The 24,686-nt window shown below is 48.0% G+C and overlaps 1 protein-coding gene across 1 annotated transcript in view; it reads left to right on the top strand.

The window, feature by feature from the left end:
* Window positions 1–24,686, top strand: part of SH2D4B (SH2 domain containing 4B) — a 63,798-nt gene that overhangs the window by 10,481 nt on the left and 28,631 nt on the right. Inside the window, exons 3-5 of the mRNA XM_081824003.1 lie at window positions 6,944–7,091; window positions 22,161–22,377; window positions 24,475–24,599. Of these exons, the coding sequence (XP_081680129.1) occupies window positions 6,944–7,091; window positions 22,161–22,377; window positions 24,475–24,599 (490 nt within the window). The remainder of the gene's footprint in view (window positions 1–6,943; window positions 7,092–22,160; window positions 22,378–24,474; window positions 24,600–24,686) is intronic.

The following is a 24,686-nucleotide window of genomic DNA, read 5'->3' as shown; positions in this document are numbered from 1 at the left end:
AGACGATGGACTCTGAAAAAGAGGCTGGGGGTTCTAGAGGGGAGGGGGGTGGGAGGATGGGTTGGCCTGGTGGTGGGTATTGAGGAGGGCACGTTCTGCATGGAGCACTGGGTGTTATGCACAAACAATGAATCATGGAACACTTCATCTAGAACTAATGATGTAATGTATGGGGATTAACATAAGAATAAAAAAAAAAAAGATCTGCTCTCTTAGCAAATTGCAAGTAGACAGTATGGTATTAACTATAGGCACCATGCAGCAAGTCCGGAATGTATTCATCCTGTATGACTGAAACTTTGTGCTCGTTTGCCAAACAAAACCTAAGTGTCTGCTGACCAATGAATGGATAAATAAAATGTGGTATGTATATATTATGTGTGTATATATATAGAATGTATACATAATGTAATGTATATATTATAATGTATGTATATATAATGTATATGTATCTATAATGTTTATATATGTATTATGTGTATATATATATAATGGAATGTTATTCAGTCTTTTTTTATTTTATTTTTTTTATTTTCTGACAGAGAGAGACACAGTGAGAGAGGGAACACAAGCAGGGGGAGTGGGAGAGGGAGAAGCAGGCTTCCCGCAGAGCAGGGAGCCCGATGTGGGCCTTGATCCCAGGACCCTGGGATCATGACCTGAGCCGAAGGCAGACACTTAACGACTGAGCCACCCAGGTGCCCCTTATTCAGTCTTAATAGAGAAGGAAACCCTGCCATTTCTGACAACATGGATGAACTTGGAGAGCATTATGCTAAGTGTCAGTCATGACCCTTCCCTGGGGTGCTGTCTCCTTGCGATGGGCTCAACTGTGTCACCCTAAAATTCTTATGTTGAAGACCTAATCGGCACTATCTCAGAATGTAAGTGTATGTGGAGGTAAGGTCTTTAGAAAGGTCATAAGTTAAGAAGAGGTCTTCAGGGTGGGCCCTGATTCAGCATGACTGGTGTCCTTAGAAGAAGAGGGAATTTGGACACAGACATGTGTACACACAGAGGACAGAATGTGTGAGACACAGAGAGAAGATGATCCCTCTACCAAGCAAGGAGAGAAGCCTCAGAAAAGAGCCACCCTGCCTCTAGAGTTACGGCCTCGATAGCTCATAAACGTCTGTGGCTTCAGCCTCCTGTTCTGTGGTACTTTGTTATGGCAGCCTGAACAAGCCAGTGCCCTCCTCCTCTGTACCAGAAAGTAGGACCAGGGAGGTTGAAGACCCTCTGCTCGGACAGGCCTTGGCTGACTGTATTTTCCCTGAGACCTGTTCCTGCCTGGAAGACCCGCCCTGGGCAGGTGCCAGATCTGAAGAGCTGGGGTGGACGCTGTCTTTGTGGGTGCCCCGTGTATTGGGTGCTGTGGCAACCTGGGTCAGAGATGAGCTGAGGTGAAGGCGGCGGGCATGGGAAACCGGCTGCATACACTGCAGTGCTGTGCTGGGGTGGGGGTGGATTTTTGCTCTGCTGAGATGCCGGTGATTGCCGAAGGTGAGGTTTTCTTCATGGCTTTGAGCTAAAACTTCTGCTTTGGGGTCAGACAGACTTTGGTTCCAATTTTGCATCCGTCATCAACTCTCAGCTCTAGCATTTCCCATCCGAGCCCATGTCCCTCCTGACCCCACGTTCCCCTCCACCTGCGGCTCCCTATCTCTGCTCATGTCCGCAGAAGATGTCCCCAGAGGGCTGTCTGTGGTCATTTCCACTCCCTCCCCCATGTCGCCTGGACGGCTGCCCCTCCACCCCACCGGGCAGCTCTCCCATCATGTCCTGAGGCCACGACCTGCCTGCCGTCCCTTGTCACTTCTCTGTCCTTATCTTCTGTGATGTCTCAGGGCCTGTAGCTCAGTTTACCACTCCCTTTTACTTGAAACGTTCTTTCTTGGCTTTCCCAACAGACATCACCTCTTCTGGGTTTTTAACTTATCTGTTGGATTTCCTTCTCAGCCTCCTTTCCTGGTTCCTGCTCTTTCTCTCAACTTTTAAATGGTGGAGTGGCTCAAGACACTCTGGTTGTCTCTCTCTCTCTCTCTTTTATTGTTATTGTTGAAGCATAATTGACATACGGCGTTATATGAGTTTCAGGTGTGCAACATAGTGATTCGACAGTTCTCTGCATTACGCAATGCTCACCACGGTAAGTGGAGTCACCCATCATCTGTCACCCTACAAGGTTATTATGGTTTTATTGACTATATTCCCCATGCTGTACTTTCATCTCCATACCTTATTTCTGGTTGTTTCCTCTGGATCTGCTTTCTTTCTCTCAGTGATAGCATTAGGTCCTGTGGCTGAGAAACATCATCCCTATGCAGATGACTTCTGAACCAATACCTTCAGCTGAACTTGCCCTTCAGCCTCAGGCTCCCGCGTCCCACTACTAATGGCAGGCCTCTGGGATGTCAGATGGCATCTCGAACTCATCAAATATAGAATTTTGACTTTTCTTCTTCCAACCACAGTGGATGATTCTATACTCAAACATGCCAAGCCCATTTGCAATGCTGGGTCCGTTGTGCTCGTGGTTTTCTCTGCCTGGAAATTTCTTCTCCCCGAAACTTACTTATTGGCGTTCTTCCTTACTGTTCAGTTGTCAGATCACATCGACCCTTCTGAGAGGACTTCTGGTCACCCAGCCTAAAGTAGCCTCCTAAATTCTCTCTGTCCTTTCTCCTGTTTTAATTCTCTGCACACTGGTTATTATCTCCTGATATTTCCTGATTTTTGTCTGGTGTGTTTCGCCCCCTGGAAAGGCAAGCGCAGAGGTGGGGCCTGCATGTGTCTTGGCCACAGCTGTGTCCCCAGAGCCCGATGCAGGCCTGAGCCTCTGGGTGCTCTGTAAGTATTTGGTGAGTGACCGCGTGAAGCCACTCAGCTTCTTTTGTCCTCATGCCCAACTCTTGAGAGTGACTCCTTAGGAAGTGGGAATTTTGCCTATTTTTTCCGGCTAAAAAATTGATTTTTGAATTAGTAAAAAATCCTTAATCTTACACTGTTTCAGAAGAAACAAAAAACTTTGTCTTTTTTTATTAAATGAGAGATTATTATTTTTTTTTTTTAAAGATTTTATTTATTTGTCAGAGAGAGAGAGGGAGAGAGAGACAGAGAGCAAGCACAAGCAGGGGGTGCGGCAGGCAGAAGGAGGAGCAGGCTCCCCAAGTAGCAAGGAGCCTGATGCGGGACTCGATCCCAGGACCCTGGAATCATGACCTGAGCTGAAGGCAGCCACTTAACTGGCTGAGCCACCCAGGCATCCCAAATGAGAGATTAAAAACTCAGTTACCTCCTCTCCACCCCAACTCTTGTTGATCCATTTAAATAGTAGCAAAGGACTGAAAAATTTCCAAAGCACCAGGAGAGAGAAAATGAGAAGAGGGAACAGATAAGAAGATGTTTGCTGAGGTTTGAAGGCTGGAAGACAGAGTGGTGAGGTTCAGTGGGGCGCCTGCAGGAAGGGGGTGGGTGGGTGAGCTGGCTCAGTCTGGGTCCCCATGGGCTTGGGACCTGGAGACACCAGGGACTGTGAAGCAGGGAGCTCAGGTTGGCGACCAGTTTCTCTGCGGAATGGCTGGACCCTCATGTCCACATTTTCACCCAGGCTACTACATCCCTCCCTCTGAGCCGAAGGAGATGGGGAGTGGGCAGAGGCTCAGAGCTCAGTGTGTCAGGCTGAGTGTCGAGAGCAGGCGAGGGGCAGGTGGGAAACAGGAGGATTAAGGAAGGGTCTTACTTTAAGCAGTGAGTAACCTGAGCCATGGAACCTGCAGCCTGGGTTGCCTCTGGGATGCACAGGGCCAGCAAGTATTTTTGCATGGTGTCTTTGTTTCTCATAAATTATCAATTTGAGCCACATGAAATCAGCCTGTTAGGTCTTTTCTGGTGACCCAATCTCATGCAATGCTGCGATAAAAATACGGTGCCTACTGGCAGGGTTTGTAGGCTTGCTAGGCCACCCCCCTGGAAACGTGGCCTGGCCACTGGACTTCAGGATGATTCCATAAATATACATCTTGGAGCTCCTGGGGCCATATGGTTAACCCCTTTCATGAAGGAGAGGGTCAAAGAACACCCTGAGGGGGAGAAACAAGGGACTAGGGCTCATGCGGGACCTGGTCTGGACTTAGGGTACCTTACCTGGATACCACTGCTGCCCCTGCCAATCCTGGGAGGACTCTTTTTGGCCTTTCCTGGGGGACACCTGAGGGGGATGTTTGCAAAGAAGGCATTTCAAGGCATGGTGTTCCTATGAAATGTGGGACGCAAGCTAGGGGTTCTGTTAGCTAAGGTCTCAGGGGGGTCCTGCCTGCAGACTGCCTCCCCCACAGACTTCGGTATGCTGGTGCTCAGACACCACCTAGTAGGATAGAGGAGAAGACATGGAATAATCTCAGTCAAAGGACCTCTAGATACTTACACTGGAGTATTGAGTATTTTCCTCAGTGAAATGGCTGATTCCTCATCCAGTCATCCTAGAGTGAAGCCCACTTCCCAGGGAAGTCCTGTCTACACACTCTGAGTCTCCCATTCGGATAGTTATTTCCTGTCTTGAATATGGACAGCCAGGAAACATCAGACATCTGAGAAAAGCCTCCAACACCAATGACAGGCAACACATAAAACATACTTTAAAGGGAAAAATAAAGCAAAAAACAGAGGAAATAGACCTAAATCAGAATTTGGGGGCGGGGGGGAGAAAGCTCTAAAGTCCTCAGAGATGAAACATTACACTCTTGAAACCAGGACAGGGTGCAATGAAGTAAAAAGGAACAACCAAAGAATAAGAAGGAGGGCTTTAGGAATTACAAATGCAATCTGTAATAAAAAATGTAGCATTTGGTTTAGACAATAAAATCAGTGAATCAATCAGGAAGTAGAACAGCAAAGGCAGGGGAGAGAAAATAAGAGAGAAATGCTAAGCCTCCTAGAGGATCAAGTCAAGGAGTCCAGAACTTGACAAACAGGAGTTTTAGGAAGAAAAACAATGAGAGGAGAAGAAATTACCCAAGAAATTCTAAGCCAAGGTGTATCAGACTGGAAAGATCTGAGACTTCAGGCAGAAAGCTCCTTGTGTGCCTAGCACAATCAATGAAAGAAAATCCCCACCAAGGCACATCATTTAACCATGTTCAGAACATCAGCGATAAAGAGAAAAATTAATGTCTCATGCAGAAAACTGAGAATCCAAGTGTCAGTATTGGATGCTGGGAAGTAAAGTCTTCCAAATTCTGCTTTAGGAAAGTGATTTTTAATTGAATTCTATGCTCAGACAAATTAGCAGTTATATCTGAAGGCAGCATATAGATGTTTTCAGACAAGACTCAGAGTGTCTCCCTGTGCGTCCATACTTGAGAAGTCCTGCTAGCTATGTTGTTGCAAAATGATGAAGTGGCCAAAAAAGAACATGGAACAAAGAAACAAGAGCTTCAACTGGAGGAGGGCTGAGAAATGAGTCCCCAGGTGGATGGACAGACAGGAGACCCGGGTAACAACCAACTGAGATGGGAGAAGAAGGAAGGCTGGCATCTGGGGACAGTGGCGACCCCTGAAAAAAGATAACTGCTGTTTACCTGTTATAATAATAAACACAGAGAAAGATTTACGACAGATCTTAGAGAAGTTGGGAAAATTCAATATGCAACTTCAGGATAAAACAATTATGAACCCAGGAAAGAAAAAGCCATCATACTATCATATTTTACTGAATATAAAATGCCATATTAGTTAAGTATTGATTTATTAATCATTATTTTAAGAAGAAAGAAAAAACCGTTGCCTATTAAAAAGGCAACTTGCAAGTCTTGAGACATACCCACATTTCATACCCACATTATGTTAGGAAGTTACAAAACGTACTTCTTATCATTGGTGAAAACAGCGCCCTACTTTGGCTTTGCAGTGAACTGTATTTACACCGATTATTGATTTCACCACAAATTTTGATGTTGGCATGGTAAGGATGAGGAGAGGAAAAGTCTGGGCGTGTACCTGTGTGGCAAACATAAGTGTCAAATACTCATGTACCAAAAAGGAAAGGCAGTAGTTTAATGTCTAGAATTGATAAATAAAAAAATCAGCTGCATGATTCAGAGATGTCACGACATGAAGGAACAGCTAAAATAAATGAGAACGGTGGCCCCTGGGCACCGGGTGAGGGTGGGTAGTTTGGGGTGATGTGGTCTGGAGAATTGCTGGTTCTGAAAATGAGCCTATAGCATATAATGCATGTTTGACACCTGTGGGTTACTTTGATGTGAACAAAGGTAGAGGGATACACACACACACACACACACACACACACACACACAGCTTTTTGGAGCTTCAAAGTGTGACAATTGGAGATGTGGGTCCCCCGAAACCTGCTTGTCTTGGAAATATCTTATCCAGACAGAAGGTTAAGACATGATCATATCCTGCTTAATTGGCCTCCAGAAGGAATGGTACCTATCCTCTGTCTCCCCCAGAATGCAGGTATGGCCAAGGATGGCCCAGGCTCCTCTTACCTTTGCAGAAAGCTTTGGGGTCTACACATTATTCCACACATATTTTTTTTAAGATTTATTTATTTATTTTAGGGAGGGAGGGGCAGAGGGAGAGGGTGAGGGAGAGAATCTCAAGCAGACTCCGCGCTCAGTGAGGAGCCCAACACAGGGCTCGTTCTCAGGACCCTGAGATCACCACCCGAGCTGAAACCAAGAGCCGGTAGCTTAACCGACTGAGCCACACAGGCGCCCCTGTTCCCCGGATTTTAACCCGTTGCATCCTTCCCCGCAGCTGTGATCAGGCCTGCCTATGGCTATTTCCTGTGTCAGAGAATGCACCTGAGCCGCCAGCCCCGACCCACCCCACCCCGCCACAGCACTGCCCTGCCCCAGAGTCACAGGGGCACTTCTCTCTCGTGACCTAACGTCCTTCTGTCCCCATGATATTTTAGAGGAAAGAGGAAGAGGAGAGGAAGCGAGGAGAGGAGCAGATTCGCCTCCGGGAAGAGCAGAGGGCCAAGGAACTCTACTGGACCCTGAAGCAGGCCCAGCTGCAGAGCCACGCCCGCGAGAACGAGGAGCGCGAGTGGGAGGAACAGCGTGAGTAGACCAGCCTGCGGCCCCCCCCCGCTTGTCTGCTCCGTCATCCTTCCGTTCACGCTTTCGGCCCCAGGGCTTACCCAGGACCCACCCTGCACGCGGCCCTGCTAAGGACCCAGAGGGTGAGGGCTCCGCCCGCCGAGAGCTTATTTATATGCCTATGAAGGAGATTTCTTACACTAAAAAATACTGATTGCGTTACCAGTACTTTACTGGCTCTGCGCTAAGCTCTGGGCACCCAGAATTGAGGGATCACCGTGCTTATCTTGGAGGAACTCCCGGGCGGGCGGCAGACAGACACGCAGGCTCCCGGCTCTGAGGGAGAGAGTACCACTCCTGTTGGAGTACAGAGTGGCTATCCCGGTGGGCTTCCGGAGGCAGCATGACGAAGCGAAGCTTGATGCGCGCACAGGAACAACGGAGGCGAAGAGGCGGGTGAGGGAGAGGGTGCCCAAGACGGAGGCCCCAGCATACGTAAGGGCATGGTGATGGGAATGGGATGTGCGTAGGAAGGTGGAGATGTATGGGGCGGGCTACAGAGGCTACAAAGCTTGGAAGAGTGTCGGGTGGAGAAAAGTTTTGGGGTGGGGAGAGGGGAGGCGGAAGCAGATTTGAAGGGTGGTGTTTCAGTATGTGCTCGGGCTTCGTTTGAATCAGGTGCGGTAACACTTGGATCATATGGATAATGTGGAAATGACGTTGCCCCAAGAAGTTTTTACTCACAGGGAGCAGGACACGCCAGGTGGGGCTACAGGAGCACCAGGGCCCGTCAGGGGACGGAGGGAGCCAGGGCACAGTGCTGGCATTGTGGTTTCCCCGGGGGAAGGTAAGGCCAGACAGGGAGCGCAGGGGTAGGATCGGCTGGTTTGAATAAAGTCCGCAGGCTCTGGGGCACAGGGGCTCTCTAGTTGTCTGACGCCTGGCCCTGGGGTGAGGAGGGCAGGTGGACAGTCAGAACTAGATAGAGGAAGTGATCGGAGTATTTTGGATTGGCTGGTTTGCAAACGAAAGGCACACTTGCGGGTGAGTCCTTTAGTATCTTTAGGAATTGGCCATCCCTGGGAGGGCCAGTCTCTCTCGGCTCAGCAAGGTCCCAGAAGTCAAAACATGGAGAAAATAAAAAGGCGTGGTTCCTGCAGGTGGGCAGTGCGACACTTGTAAATGTGGGTTTGGGGGTGAGAGAGAGGAGGAGGCTGTTGCAGTGGTACCCCCGAGAGATGACTGGGGCCAGGGCCACGACAGGGGGAGCACAGATGCCGCATGACTGCTACTCGCCAGCCCTCTGGTCCGCAGCCTTTTCAACCACATGCCAGATTCATTCAATAGATTAGAAAAAAAGAATTGAAATACAATTCACATAACATAAAATTCATCCTTTTAAAGAGTACAGTTTAGTGGCTTTTAGGATACTCACCGCCTTGTGCAAACCACCACCACTATTACTTCCAGAGATCTCCATACCACAAAGAGAAACTCTGTCCCCATTCGTTTTTCCTTCTCCTGCCACACCTCTGGAAACCACTAATCTAATTTCTGTCCCTATGAATTTGCCCATTATGGATATTTCTTATAAATAGAATTATACATGATGTTTATCCATTCATTAGTTGATGGACCTTTGGGTTGTTTCTACTTTTGGGCTATTATGAATAATGTTGCTGTGAAGATATGGGGTTTTTTTTGGTGGTTCTTGAATATGTGTGTTTTTACTGAAAAAAATCATTCATAAATTAGCAGAAATGTACAAACACATGAGTAAATAATGCAGTGACAAAGACTATTTTTGTGAAGTGTTTTCTTAAGTGAAGATTTAAGTGAAATCTTTAGATTTCAGTGCAAAATGTACCCCTGGCACCTCTTAAAACATTAATGCAAGCTCAAAAAAACGTAGTAGTGACCGGATATTTACTCCAAAGATACAAATGTAGTGATCCGAAGGGGCACGTGCACCCCAATGTTTATAGCAGCAATGTCCACAATAGCCAAAGTGTAGAAAGAGCCAAGATGTCCATCAACAGATGAATGGATAAAGAAGATGTGGTATATATATATATGTATATATATGTATACACACACAATGGAATATTATGCAGCCATCAAAAAAACCCCAAAATCTTGCCATTTGCTATGACATGGATGGAACTAGAGAGTATGATGCTAAGCGAAAAAAGTCAATCAGAGAAAGACAAGTACCATATGATCTCAGTGGTATGAGGAATGTGAGAAACAAGACAGAGGATCACAGGGGAAGGGAGGAAAAAATAAAACAAGATGAAACCAGAGAGGGAGACAAGCCATAAGAGACTCTTAATCTCAGGAAACAAACTGAGGGTTGCTGGAGGGGAGGGGGTGGGAGGAACGGGGTGGCTGGGTGATGGACACTGGGGAGGGTATGTGCTATGGTGAGTGCTGTGAATTGTGCAAGACTGATGAATCACAGACCTGTACCCCTGAAACAAATAATACATTATATGTTAATTTAAAAAAACAAACAAAAAAACCCCACAAAACAAAGCCAAAACAAACAAACAAACAAATCCGTAGTGGTTGAAGGAAGCTAGCTACGTTCCATGCCATCGTCCAGTTTCTTCCCATCCTTGCTAATGCTTGGTATCTTTTGTCTTTTTGATAATAGACGTCCTAACAGGTGTGAAGTGATGTTTCTTTGTGGTTTTGATTTGCATTTCCCTAATAATTAATGATGTTGAGCACTTTTTCATGTACCTATTGACCATCTGTATATCCTTCTGAAAAAATATCTATTTGGGTCCTTTGCCCATTTTTTAAAATTGGGTTATTTCTTTTTGGCTATTGAGTTGTATGGATTCCTATATATTTTGGACATTAACCCCTTATTAGATATGTGGTTTACAAATATTTTTTCCTATTCCACAGGTTGCCTTTTCGTTTTGTTGATGTTTCCTTTACTGTGCGGAAGGTTTTTAATTTGACATAACCCCACCTGTTTATTTTTGTTTTTGGTGTCATATCCAAAAAAACATCACCAAGACCAATGTCAGGGAGCTTTTTTCTTATGTTTTCTTCCAGGTGTTTTACCGTTTCAGGTCTTACAGTTAAATCTTTAATCCCTTTTGAGTTGATTTTTGTGTTTGCTAGGAGATAAGTGTACAATTTCATTCTTTTGTCTGTGAATATCCAGTTTTCCCAGCACCATTTCTTTGAAAAGACTATCTTTCCCCATTGTGTATTCTTGGCGCCTTTGTTGAAAATTATTTGACTGTATATGCATAAGTTTATTTCTGAGCCCTATATTCTTTTCCATTGGTCTATGTGTCTGTTTTTACGCAAGCACCATACTGTTTTGGTTACTACAGCTTTGTAATATAATTTGAAGTCAGGAAGTTAGATGCTACTAGCTTTGTTCTCCTTGCTCAAGATTGCTTTAGCTATTCAGAATCTTTTGTGGTTCCATACAAATTTTAGGATTATTATTTTTTCTATTATCTTTGAAAAATGCCATTGGAAATTTAATAGGGATTGCATTGAATCTGTACATTGCTTTGAGTAGTATGTATATTTTAAAAATATTAATTCTTCCTATCTATGAACACAGGATATCTTTCTGTTTATTTGTGTCTTCTTTAATTTCTTTCATCAATGTCTTATAGTTTTAGTGTCCCAGTCTTTCGTCTCCGTGGTTAAATTTATTTGTCAGTATTTTATTAAATTTTTTTTCCTTTCCAAGTTTTTATTTAAATTCCGGTTAGTGGGGTGCCTGGGTGGTACAGTTGGTTAAGCCTCCAACTCTTGGTTTTAGCTCAGGTCATGATCTCATGGTCCTGGGCTTGAGCCCCGCATTTGTGTCCATGCTCAGCATGGAGTCTCTTGAGATTCTCTCTCTCTCCTCTCTCTGTCCCTCCCATTCATGCTCTCGTTCTCTCAAATAAACAAATAAAATCTTGAAAAAAATAAATTCCAGTTAGTTAACATACAGTGTAATATTAGTTTCAGTTGTAGAATTTAGTGATTCATCTCTTGCATATAACACCCAATGCTCATCACAAGTGCCCTCCTTAATACCCATTGCCTATTTCACCCATTCTGATGCTATTGTGAGTGGGATTGTCTTACTAATTTCTTTTTTGTATATATATTGTTACTGCATAGAAACAGAACTGATGTTTGTATGTTGATTTTGTATCCTGCAACTTTACCAAATTTATTGGTTCTAACAATTTTTGGGTGAAATATTTAGGGTTTTCTATATGCAAGGTCATGCCACCTGTAAACAGAGACAATTTTACTTCTTCCTTTCTGATTTGGATGCCTTTTACTATTTTTTTTTAAAGATTTTATTTTTATTTATTTGACAGAGAGAGAGACAGCGAGAGAGGGAACACAAGCAGTGGGGAGTGGGAGAGGGAGAAGCAGACCTCCCGCGGAGCAGGGAGCCTGATGCAGGGCTCGATCCCAGGACACTGGGATCATGACCTGAGACGAAGGCAGACGCTTAATGACTGAGCCACCCAGGCGCCCTGCCTTTTACTATTTTTTTTTTTCTTGCCTAATTATTCTGGCTAAGACTTCCAGTATCATGGTGGAAGAAATGGTGACGGTGGGCATTCCTGTCTTGCTCCTGATCTTAGAGCTAAAGCTTTCAGCCTTACGCTGTGGTGTGTGATGTTAGCTATGCCCTTGTCATATACGGCTTTTATTATGAGGTACATTCTTTCTATACCCGATTTGTTGAGAGCGTTTATCATGAAAAGATGCTGAATTTTGTCAAATGCTTCTTCTGCGTCTGTTGAGATGATCATACGATTTTTACTCTTTTTGTTAATGTGGCATGTCATAGCTACTGATTTGCGGGTGCTGAGCTAGCCTGGCATCCCAGGAATCAATTACACGTGATCATGGTGTATAGAGCATTTGGAAAGTCCCCATGGAGGAAATGGCATTTGGTTTGGGAAAAGTGGGGAAGTAAAGAAGCAAGGAAGGGCATCACAGCCAAGGGAGCAGCACTGAGCAAAAGCAAGGTCATCGCGTGCCTAGGATGTGTTTCCCCGTGGCTGCAGCCTGAGGTTCATAGTGAACAATGGTGAAAGTGGGAAAGGCAAGATGGATAAGAGCTAAAGAAGAATTCATTCATTTAAATTCAGAATGGAAGAGATAGGGGGAAAAAAAGGCGGGACAAAGCTTTATACTGAAAAAATAGTGAACAATTACAAAATGAGGTCACATGAAGCCACTCTAGTATGGGAGAAGGAGCACTGGACTGGGAGTCCTGCCCTAGTTCTGCCACGGACTCGTGTGACCAAGAGCAAGTTCTTGCTCAGCTGCTTGGTTTCTTCCTGTGGAAAATGGGGGTAATCGTGTTGAGTTGAGGCTTGTTGGGAGGGTATAGTAGGAGGAAGGAAGCGCCACCCAAGAGTGTTCCTCTTTTTGTAGCGACACGATGAGACGGACCGTTAGGGGCCAGGCAGGTGTTTTGTTAGGGATGCAGCCTGGAGATCATCTGGCCCAAGTGCTGCCTGACTGCTAATTAATGCGCCGTGTGGCAACGGAAAGTGGAAAAACCTCCAAAAGACAGTGAGAAGGTGATAATGCCAGCCTCATGATTTTGGTTCCTTATTTTATGCTTTCTTAAAGAATGATGTAGCTAAACTCTGGAGGCTTTCATTCAACACCAGCAAAGCCGTTCTGCCCTCAATTAATTTAATATGAAAGATTATAGTGGGCCATTAATCTACGGGGAGCAGCCGTTTTTGATAAAACACCTAAATTAAATTCTCCGAGTTAGGAAAAAAAAGGGCATTGTTTCCTTTAGTATCACTTGAATACAGAATTCGTTATTCAGTTCAAATAGTAGAACAGGCTCTGGCCTCTCAGAAGCTCTGAAAATCCAGGCAGAAATTCATTTAATTAATTCTCAGCTGCAAACATGTAGGAGTGTGGAGTTAGGTGCTGTCTAGTTGCCCAGAGAGTTGGAGAAGAGCCTGCATGACTTGGTCAATGATACTATTTCCGAATACTGGAACTGTGTTCTCATGAACCCCTCCCCTCTTCCTTTGAACCATGTCATTCTGGGGTGGCGCCTTATACTCTGCTTGTCTCACCCTTTGCTGTGTGCTCAGAGCCATGGGAGAAAAATGCGTGCTCAGGCTCAGGACGGAGTCCAGCTATGTTGGTTCTGTTCTCTTTGTTCATAGAAAAGAGAGTGCTCTGGAGTCTGGGTTTAACATGGGTGATTCTACAATGCCGTGTGCTGGAGACAGGCAGACCCCGCAGGGGAGGTGCCGGGTGGTCGGGAGATGGGGTGGGGGCAGAGCTGGATGTGGGGCTGGAGGGAAAGCTGACACAAAGCAGGGCCTGTTCTATGCACTGATGGCCTGGAAAATGGTGCAGTGTCTCTTTGGACAGAACCAGTACTGGCCGTTCCTCCAGCTCCGAGGGCCACGTAGGTTTGGTTTTACTACTCAGAATAATGCCCGCCGGAGTCCCCATGTGCTCGATTCATATCCTGCGTGGGCTTCTCTCTCCTCTTGAATTGCTCAAGAATCTCTGGAGGCTTTCTGTTGTCCCAGGAGTCCTTCCCGGGTTCACCCTGGTGCGGGGAGCACTCTGGTCTTAAGGAACCTCTCCCCTGAGTGCACCCGGTGGCCACAGGGGGGGTCACTGTTGGCAGCCATCAGGAATTGCTAGCGGGACTCGGTTCACGGTGATCTCAGAGGCATTGGAGTCAGGGAGGAGAGAGCCCTCCTTCCCTTGGGCTACATTTAGCTGTGGGGGAGCCTCACTTTCTTTCCCTGAGGCTCATCTCTCAGGGTCCATCCTCTTGGTGCCAAACCCACATGTTCCCCAGGTGATGGCTTCTTCAGTAGGTTGAGTCCTCAGGGGCCTGTGTGCATAGTCTTCAATATCTGGAATGCCTGTTGTCCTCCCCCCGGGGCCAGGAAGACTCCCCGTTTCACAAAATTTTCATTTTCCCCCTTTGTCCAACCAGAGCTCCTGACACTACTCAGCCCTACCCCTACACCAGTTCCCTGCCTCCACCCCTTTCTGCCTTAGGTGGGATGGGCCCTTTCTAGAGGGGCTTTCCAGTCCCCTTACCTCACAGTGAAGACAGAGGTAACAACAATATATGATATTTAATGAACTTCTGCTCTGTGCCAGAGCTGTCCAGGACCCTTCTGTGTAATATCTCATTACCTCATTTACAGAGCAGCCCTCTGAAGTCAGATGATTTATCCCCTCATTTTACAGATGAGGGGATAAAGTGTAGATATGGTAACTCTAGTTGTCCAACGTCACATGGAGCAGAAAATGGAGCAGAAGTTAAACACAACTGCCCACATAAACAATTTAAATCTTTATGGCTGCTTTTTCATTATATATATACATATACATATATACATATACATATATATAATGTATGTATACATATATGTATATATGATTTACTAATTTTCAGAGACATTATATATTATTCATCCAAGGCGTTACTACAAATTGGTATTGCTTTGAAGCATTGGGTTTCTCTGTGGATGTAACTGGATCATCTGAATTCTATAAAGTACTCTTTTCTATCTGGGCAGAGGTAGAAAGCGCCCAAGGAACCATGGGCAGGTTCTCTAGAGAGGGGTCTCATGACGAGCAGCAGCTAATGATCTTCCAGAACCTCATGTCCTCCTGGGATCCCATAGACACCTCCACTTCAACACGTCCAAAACAAGCCCCCACTTCCCCCCAACCGGCTTTATCAGCTGGCTGTCAAAGGCAGAAGCTTGGCTGTCATTCTGGTCTCTCCTTTTGGCTCACTATCAATCCCCAAACTTACCAAGTGGTAAGGGTTCTACTTCCTTACTATTCTTTGAATTTACACCCTCCCACCCCATTGTCCTGGTACCATCTGAACTTTGACCCCATGGCTCTACCTATATTTCTATTTTCCAAGCCTTCGTTCTTGTTCCTGTCGGATTCATTCCCAACACTGCAGCCAAACCAATCTTCGAGAGGTGGAAACAGCATCCTGCTCTCCTGCTAAAAACATGGCAGTGACTTCCAGTCACCCTTTGGTAAAGCATTAAAATTAATTAGCCAGTATTTATTGGTCTCCTAAATGGCCTTTTCTGTTTCTGCATCCTCACCTTTTGCCCGGTCTGTAAGAGAGCTGCCCTCCAGCCATGCTGACCCATTCCAGGAGGGAGGCCTGAGCTCCCTCTTGCCCCTCGGCCTCTGCCCCTGAGCCTGCTCTGCCCAGAAGACCCTCTCCTTGGCCTCCATTGGTTGACTCCCACGTGTCCCCCAGGCATCAGTTTAGATGTCCTTCTCCAACTCAGCTCCACGGTTTGCTGGCGTGGTCCCCCTGCTAGATGGTGAGCTCTCTGAGAGCAAGGCCAATGTCTTGCTCATTGCTGTACCCATGTCTCCTAGTACCAGCTTGGCAGCCAGCTGTTATGCTGACCTTGTGAAAATTAGAAAAAGACACTGCACTACCATCTGCCAGAAAATTGTTACATGTGTCCAAATCTATGATGATCATGCAGGGACTCTGCTCTCCGGAGGTGTGCAATGCGCAGCTTTGGTCTTGTGCAGCACAGAGTAGGCACAGAGCGGGTACTAAGTGCGCATGTGCTGAATAAATGCGCACACCCTGCCCGACTGTGTTAGAGTGTTAAGAACTCTGCCTCTTGCAGTGACTAGTCTGGCTCGACGTCTGGAGCTATGTAACTGCTTGCAGATTCTGCCAGGGGGGAAACCAACTTCTGTTGTTTCTCTTCGGTGTTGGAGAACTGAGTAGTGTTATCTTGAGCACAGGTAAGGACATGATTCCAGACCAGTCTGGCAGTTTGGTAGCCCTTGGATAAAGGATGGTACTGTCTCCAGGGAGGGAAAACTAAGACCCAGAGAGATGAAAACTTGTCCCCGTCTAGACAGACAGGAGTAAAGCCAAGCAAATGCCCAGCTCTCTCCGCACCCCTGAGCCTGAGGCAGCTGAAGTTTCCCGGTCTGATATGGGAGAGGTTGGACTCCAAAACCTGTGGGACTCCTGGTTTCTTCTTGAGCAGGAGGGTTCCAGGCTGGGCAGTCCTGTAGAATGGTGTCTCAGTTCTGGGGAGGTGGCCCCAGGCCAGGCAGGTGTGGGTGCATCCCTGAGATAGGGGGTCAGAGCTGGAAGGGACCTACTCCCTTATCTGCATGGGAGAGAATTGAGGGCTGAGGTGGGGACACAGTTGGGTACACATCTAGCTGATGACGACACTTAGCTATGCTCTGGCGGCTTCTTCTTCTTCTTCTTCTTCTTCTTTTCAAGATTTATTTACTTATTTGAGAGAGAGAGTGAGCATGAGCAGGGGAAGGGGCAGAGGGAAAGAATCTCAAGCAGACTCCCTGCCAAGTACAGAACTCCACATGGGACTTAACGCGGGGCTTGACCCAGGGCTCAATGCCACGACCCTGAGATCATGACCTGAGCTGAAATCAAGAGTCGGACGCCTAACTGACTGGGCCACCCAGGCACCTCTATGCTCTGGCTTCTTCATTCTCAGCCCAGTGCTCACCAACCAGAATGTTACAGAATGTCCATTTAAAAAAATTGTGGTAAGATGCACAACTTAAAATTTACCACTTTACCCACTTTTAAGTGTACGGCTCAGTTGCATCGAGTACGTTCCAGAACTTTTTCATCTTTCCAAACTGAAACTCTGCCTCCATTGAACAGTAAGTCCCTGATCCACCCTGTCCCCAGCTACTTGGGACCACCATTCTACTTTTCGCTGTGTAATTAACTATTGTAAGTACAGTACGTGGAGTATCAGTGGAATCATACGATGTCCTTTGTGTCTGGCTTATTCACTTAGCAAACTGTCTTAAAGATTCATCCGTGTTGTAGCAGGATGTATCAGAATCCCCTTCCTTTTTTTTTTTTTTTAAGTATTTTATTTATTTGATAGAAATCGTGAGCAAGAGCACAAGCAGGGGGAGCAGCAGAGGGAGAGGAAGAAGCAGGCTCCCCACTGAGCAGGGAGCCCGATGTGGGACTTGATCCCAGGACCCTGAGATCATGACCTGAACTGAAGGCAGATGCTTAACCAACTGAGCCACCCAGGCGCCCCAGAATCCCCTTCTTTTAGGGCTGGATAATATTCTGCTGTGTGTATATACCCTACTGCGTTTACCTGTTTGTCCTTTGATGGACATTTGAGTTATTTCCACCTTTTTGCTATTGTGAATCACGCTTCTATGAATATCGCTGTACAAAAATGTGTCCAAAGCCCTTCTTTTGGTTCTTTTGGATATATCTCCAGGAGAGGAGTTGCTGGCCCACATGGTAATCGTATGTTTAATTTTTCTGGAACTGCTATCCCATTTTCCACAGCAGCTGCACCATGCTCCATGCCCACCAACAATGCACAAGGGTTCCACTTTCTCCGTACCTTTGCCGACACTTGTTTTCTATTTTTTCTAATTAAACAAGTTAAAAAAAATAGCTACCCTCATGAGTGTGAAGTGGTGTCTTATTGTGCTTGGTCCACTGTTGGATCTCTCAAGTCAGCCTTGCTTCTGAAGTCTTCGGTGTGTTCCCACGGTCCCAGTTGTCTTTATGGTGTTACTGGGAGATGAGCCTCAATCTCCCACAAGCAGGAGAGAGGAGACTCTGGATCCTGCCAAAGAAGTGGGGGTGGCCGTGCTCACCCTTTGTCCTGTGCACAGTGCAGGCCCTCTCAGTGTCTGCTGGACAGGCCCACGGGGCATCATCTCAGGCTAGAGTGTGGCGGGGGGAGGGAGCAGGTGACTCGGTGTGGGTCCTCACCTCCTCCGCCAGGGGGTCCGCTGGGCCACGCGGAGAGTCTGACCCTTGCTGGCTCAGGGCAAAAGATGCTTGTGGCCGCTCCTAATGTGGCTCCTCCTCTGAGTTTTGGTTATTTTCACTGGGTGAGAAGGAAGAAACCCCATGAGTTTTGGCTGAGGGTTTTCATGGCAGATTCACGGGATACAGTCTGAATCCATTCCTGATTCTGAGAAGGAACTAAAGCAACCTTTTTAAGATTTCAACTTGCAATTTAGGGTAAGCTGCTTGACCCAGAGCAGATTCCCTGTGATCGACCAGCAGGGGTGTCTCTTCCTGGACCGGCCATGAACTCTGGTTTGGACTTGGCAATACCAGGGCTAATGGAAAGGAAAATTTTAGGGGCACCTGGGTGGCTCAGATGGTTAAGTGTCTGCCTTCTTCTCAGGTTATGATCCCAGCATCCTGGGATCGAGCCCCACATCGGGCTCCTGGCTCAGTGGGGAGTCTGCTTCTCCCTCTGCCTCTGCCTCTCGCCCTGCTCATGCTCTCTCTCTCTGTAGCTCTCTCTCTCTCTCTCTCTGTATCTCTCTGTCTCAAATAAATAAATAAAATCCTAAAAAAAAATTGTTAAAAAAAAAGGAAAAATTTTTAACACTTAACCATGGTGCTTAATATGTCCCTGACATGGTTTTAAGTGGACATTATTAGCTCTCTCAAGCCTCATGACCGCTTTATGAGGTAGGGACTATGGTTGTGTCCATTTTACGTAGGAGGAAACGCAGGCCCAGCGTAATGAAGCAGCTTGTCCAGTGTCACACAACTGGAACATGGAGCTGGGATCTGAATCTAGGCAGCCTGGCTCCAGACCCAGGCTATGGGGCATTTGAAGAAAGGATCAACGTCAGGGGCCTGATCGAATAAGACACTGCCTTTCCAGAATACTTCATATGTTTTTATGTTCCATTTACCCTCCATGCTCACTCTGTGAGGCAGACATTTGTGTCATTCTCATTTTGCCAGAGGGGGAAACTGAGGCCTAGAGGCTGAACGTTCAAGGACTTTCCTAGGGAAGCCGGATGGCGTGTGGCAGGCACGTGCAGGGCACGTGCAGGAAAGGGACCCGGTGTGCGCTGTTGGTGGGAATGTAAGTTGGTGCAGCCACTGTGGAAAACAGTATGAAGCTTCCTCAAAAAATTAAAAAGAGAACTACCCTATGATCCAGCAGCCCCACTTCTGAGTATCTAGCGAAGGAAATGAAAGCAGGCTCCTGGGGAGATAACCTGCAACCCCACGGGCATTACGGCATCATTCACAGCGGCAGAGATATGGAAACCACCTCAGGGTCTGCATGGGATAAGTGGATAAGGAGCATGCGTGTGTGTGGCTGGGCAGCAGGTAGGCTTGGCCAAGGCCACGGCAGAGCCCCGGCTTGCTTCCCGCTCTCAGCCTCGGCCGCTCGCTCACCCCCGGGAGCCGTCGGCGCTTGGCCCTTCTGGCTGCCCTGGCTGCCCGCTCGTCACAGTGGGTCTGGGTGGCTGAGCACAGCCACACAGGGGAGAGTCCGCCGAGCGTGGGGAGCACGGCGGAGCCAGACCGCAGAGTGGGGAGGAGCTCAGAAGGCATTGGACTGGGGGAAAAAGTGGGGCAGGCAGGACGCTTCTTAAGGGCTGGGAGAGAGGGGGGCTGTCCTTTATCCTGTGTGCATTGGGAACCCCTGAAGGCGTTTGAGGAAGAGAATGGCCGGGTTAGAGCTGGCCTTTAGGAGGCTGGGTTTGGTCTCTGTGTGTCCGATGGCTCAGGGCCTCACCTGGCTGAGTTCCAACAGCCTGTCTTCCTAGTTTGCCTATGACTTCCTTCTGCTACCTGTCATTGAGCGTCACTGTCTCTCAGGGGCTGTAAGCTCTCAAAGGTCGCTGGCTTTTGTAGGTCACCAGCTTGCATGTTTAATTTGCTGGTAGTGGCTCACGCCCGGGCATCCTGGCCTTATCTTTGACCCTCCCATGGCAATGCGGGGCAGGCATTATGGTCTTCTTAGTGTCTGGAATGTACAGATGAACCAGCTGGGCACCAAACCTAGATTTCTCCCTGGGATGGCTTCTTCTCTCTGGAAAACTCCTACTGACCTTTCCAGATGCTTCCTCTCCTGGGATCGCTGTTGGCTCCCTCACAGAATATGAGAGCTGCTGCCCTTAAACCCTGACAGTACTTTATCTGTCCCAGATTTCATTGTTTTTTGTTAGAGATATTTGCCTTATTTTCCCAGGTAGGCTCTGAGTGCCTCGAGGGAAGGGTCTGGTCTTTGTTATGTCTGCACCCAGCTCGGAGTTAAATACTTGATTGGGCACAGTCGTCCAAGAATAGGCATTTTCTGTTCACTGACACCTGTGTATGTAGGCACTGGGATATGGCCGTGAACAAAGCAGAGCAAGTCCCCCACCTGCCCTTGGGGGGCTCAGCCTACCGGATCCTCTGCATGTGACCTCCACTTCCATAAATCTTTCTGAGGGACAGACTTTATGTTGCCTTCCTCAGATCTGGGGAAATGTTCTATTATAAGAAAAGGTCTTTGATAACTTGAGAGGTAGAAGTGCTCTCTTTCAGGACAAGGGCTATTTACCTTGTATCCTCCTAAACACTGACAGAACACAGTTCTCTGATGTTGGTCGGTTGTAGGTGTTTGCGACACACGTGTGGAATGGAGCTGGAGCAGGAACAGACTCTGGATAAGAGTTGACTCCGGGGGGCGCCTGGGTGGCTCAGTTGGTTAAGCGACTGCCTTCGGCTCAGGTCATGATCCTGGAGTCCCGGGATCGAGTCCCGCATCGGGCTCCCTGCTCGGCGGGGAGTCTGCTTCTCCCTCTGACCCTCCTCCCTGTCATGCTCTCTCTCTCTCATTCTCTCTCTCAAATAAATAAATAAAATCTTTAAAAAAAAAAAAAAAAGAGTTGACTCCGGGGGGGGGAGGGAGCGCAGGGGACCTGCCCGGGCCCACGCAGTCACCAGTCACGCACAGTTAGAACATGTCCAGCTCCAAGAGTTCTCTACAAAAAGAATTAGATTTTAGAGGCAGATAGGAGCCTGACGAGATGCAATCAGACTGCAAAAGAATTGGTTTTAATTCGAGACCTTGCCTCCAACAGGTTGTGTTCCCTCTCTTGGCATTTCCCCAGTTCCAGGACTCCGTTTTGAGTTTTAGAAGCAGCAACACACAGATGTCTTTCCGAGGCCACTTGGCCGAGACCAGGCCCTGCCTTGGGAAACACAGAAAGCTGGAAGGCTGGAGAGAGGGGCATCTGGAGTTTGTGGTCTGTGAGTGACAGAGCTCCCAGAGGATCCTCTCTCTCCAACACACTCACCCAGGGTCAAGGCCACCGCAAACCAGAGAAAGGGCACCAGAACCAGGACACCAGGGTTTCCAACAACTCAGCCTGTGGTAGCTGGAAGGATGGCTCCAGGCTTGGCTTGGCCATTGCTCTAGCTGGTCAAGTTACTGTCCTTCCTCGGGCCTCAGATTCCACATGAGCAGCATGAGGAGGTTGGATGGGGGGGGTCTTAAATGCTCTTTTGGCTTTTTGTAGGAAGGAGCAGGGGCTCCGGTGTTAGGCACACCTGGTTTTCAAAGGAAGGGAGCTTGAGAGGTAGGGTGCAGGTGGTAGGAATGGCTGCATGGGTTTTAGAGCCAGCCACACTCGGGTTCCCACGCTGGCTCTGCCCCTTGTTAGCTCTTTATTTGGGGACAAGTTATGTAACCTTCTGGAGGCTGAGTTTCTGATGTAGAAAGAGTGATGGGCCCTCCACCCTGGGTGGTTGGGGGAATCATCTGTAACGAGATATTGTAGGGAAAGCATGGAACAAGGGCGTGGCACAGAGAAAGCCTACAGTCACTGTTGGGGATGGCAGTGGTATTTGGAGATGCCGACCACCTGGACAGGTGCCCTTGAGGCTGGCCGGTGGGCACATGGTTTGAGAAGCTGCTCTAAGCAGGGTACTCCCAGAAAGAAATACATATAGAGATGTATGTTTCCATCCAAAGGTTGCTTGCGCGTTCTGGACCAAGGCTGCAGGAACAGGCAGATGACCCTCAGCTGTCATGAGTGTCTCTACCTCCACGGTGACAGGCAAGCCCAGAGCTGCTGGCGGGAGCTGGGCTGGCCCTGCCATTCCTGGGCTCCGAACCTCCATGTAGCCCATGTAGGTGAATCCAGGTGAATCATGAGACTCTGGGTGAGTCCCGGGTCTCCGGGCCCAGTCCTGGCTTGCTGGGTGTATGGCCTGGGCTGTGGGTCTGGGTGAACACGCTCTCCACCCCTTTCCAGTGCGCAGGTCCAAGGCCGCGGACGAGGAGAGGAGCTGCCGAGCTCAGCGCGCCAGGGACGAGTACCGGCGCCACTCCCTCCGCGCCATCCAGAAGGGCACGGTCGCCGGCCTCAGCTCCATGTTCCGAGAGCTTGGCCAGAGCCACGAGCAGGAGGCCAGACTCTACCACCACCTCCCAGGCCCCGGGCCTCCGCCACGCCTTGCCATACCTGTCAGGTGGGTCTGGGGGACTCTGCAAATGCAGCGTGGCTGGGGGATCCAGTCCCTGCTCTGCTCCAACAGCTATGAAATTTGGAGCTAGTCATTTCCCCGCTGTGGGCCTCAGTGTTCAAGTCTGTGTAATGGGGCCAGAGCAGGGCAGTGAGGAGTCTGGTTGGAGATTTCTAATAGCCCCAGAGTTCTGGGAGTCTTAACATTTTGGGGTCTAGGATTCTTTTGAGAATCTAAAGAAAGCTGTGTACCCTCTTCCCTCCCAGATGTGCATATGAAAATACCCAAAAATGTTTGCATATAATTTCAAGCTCTTAAACGTCCACAGACCCCAAGAACTTGTAATATAAGACCTCAGATGGGTTAAATATGGCCCAGCTGCTTGGAAACCAGGGCTGGCTGCTTTTTCTAACCATAGGTAGTGCTGGTGCATCCCTGGTTCTGCTAACAGGTTTGCAGATGAGCGTGGTTGAGTCCTGAGGGTCCTCACACAAAATGGTGTCTCTGGAGTGGCTTGGCAAGGGCACTTAGGTGACTGCCCATCATTGCCAGAACCCAAGGTCAAGAGGCTGCCTGGAGCCTCTCCGCTTTCTGCCTGTGCCCACCTTAGGCCAGCCCCGAGGGTGGTGCCCCACACCTCCATCTCTGCTGAGCAACTACTGCCCCATGAGGGTGCATGGTGAGTGCCTGCTGGGTCCCCGAACCCTGGTTAATCTGCAGAAGAGTCCATTCTGAGTTTTACTTTAATTGGGGTTTAGGATTATTCATAACTCCCTTCTCCCTCTCCCTGTGGGCTAGAGAGGGCTGACCATACCTGCATTTCTTCCTTCCTTTCTTCTCCCCCTCCCTCCCTCCTTCCCTTCCTTGTCATTTATATGATTCACAAACCACGAAGTTTAAAAAAAAATATGGAAAATGGTTGCCTTCCATTCTTACCTCCACCTACTTGGTTCTCCCTGACCCTGCAGGGGAGCACTGTCCTCAGTGTTTTTATGCACCACCCCCCTAGTCCCTTTGTGTAGTTGATGACATGAAAAGTCGTAGCCCTGTCTTGTGTTTTGTTTTTGTTTTTTTTTTTTCAGAAAAGGTTGCATATTACACACATGGCTCTGCATCTCGACTTTTATTTCCATTTACCTGTATTTTGGAGGTCTTTTCATGTCAATTCTTAGCTAGTCATTTATTTTTATTTAGTTGTGGTTTGTTTTTTTTGACAGAGAGAGACACAGTGAGAGAGGGAACACAAGCAGGGGGAGTGGGAGAGGGAGAAGCAGGCTTCCCACAGAGCAGGGAGCCCGATGTGGGGCTTGATCCCAGGACCCTGAGATCATGACCTGAGCCGAAGGCAGACACTTAACGACTGACTCACCCAGGCACCCTATTTAGGTTTTTTTTTTTTTTTAAGATTTTCTTTTTAAGTAATCTCTACACCCAATGTGGGACTCGAACTCACTACCCCGAGATCAAGCATCCCATGCTCCACTGACTGAGCCAGCCAGGCACCCCGGTTTAGTTTCCTTTTTTTATAACTGCATCGTGTTCATTCCGCAGATGTGCTAGAAATTATTTATCAAAAACTCTGTTAATGGACACTGGAGTTGTTTGAAATCCTTGGTTATGACCAACAGTGCCCTTAATGAATAACGCTGTAGACGTTCATTTTATACACGGTCCGCCCCGGGAGGGAGGCTGATGGCTGGCCTCTCCGGGTGCGTGGGTCTGCCGCTCCTGGTACATGAGGGTCTTCCTTCATGGATGCTGTTGTTTGTGCTCTGCAATTCTAGAGGGGAAAAAAATGCCTTTTCTCTCCCTCAAACATCCCCTCTTGTCCTCTTTTCCATTCCCACCTGTGTGGCTTTTTTGGAAGCAGGGGATAACAGTGCTCTTTTGGGAAAAATAATACTAGTTGGTGCATTATTATCTGCAAAGTGCCTTCATGCACCTGGACTCATTTAATTCTCTCCACAGGCATGAGCGTGGGCACCGTGCTGATTCATTCTCACAGAGGCCTTCCCTCCCCTCCCCTCCCCTCTCCCCTCCCCCTCCCCTCCTTCCCCTCCCCTCCCTCCCCGACTCTCCACACTTCATCTCTCTTCTCAGCAGGACCTGGGAGCGCCCACTGAGACCTGTCTCCAGAGAAGTCATAGTCCGCTGGTTTAAGGAGGAGCAGCTGCCTCGCAGAGCTGGCTTTGAGAGGAACACCGAGTCCATCGCCCCCTGGTTCCACGGTAGGATGGCTTTCCCAGCCCCTGGGGCAGACAGTTTCCACCTGTCTGCCTCTCTCCGGGGTTGGGAGGAGGTCCTGAGGGACTGCT

The sequence above is a fragment of the Leptonychotes weddellii genome, chromosome 6 (assembly GCF_054177405.1).
Source record: "Leptonychotes weddellii isolate Sample4059 chromosome 6, ASM5417740v2, whole genome shotgun sequence".
NCBI lineage: Eukaryota > Metazoa > Chordata > Mammalia > Carnivora > Phocidae > Leptonychotes > Leptonychotes weddellii.
The sequence above is the reverse complement of the archived record's forward strand: the minus strand, read 5'-3'. Positions and strand labels throughout refer to the sequence as shown.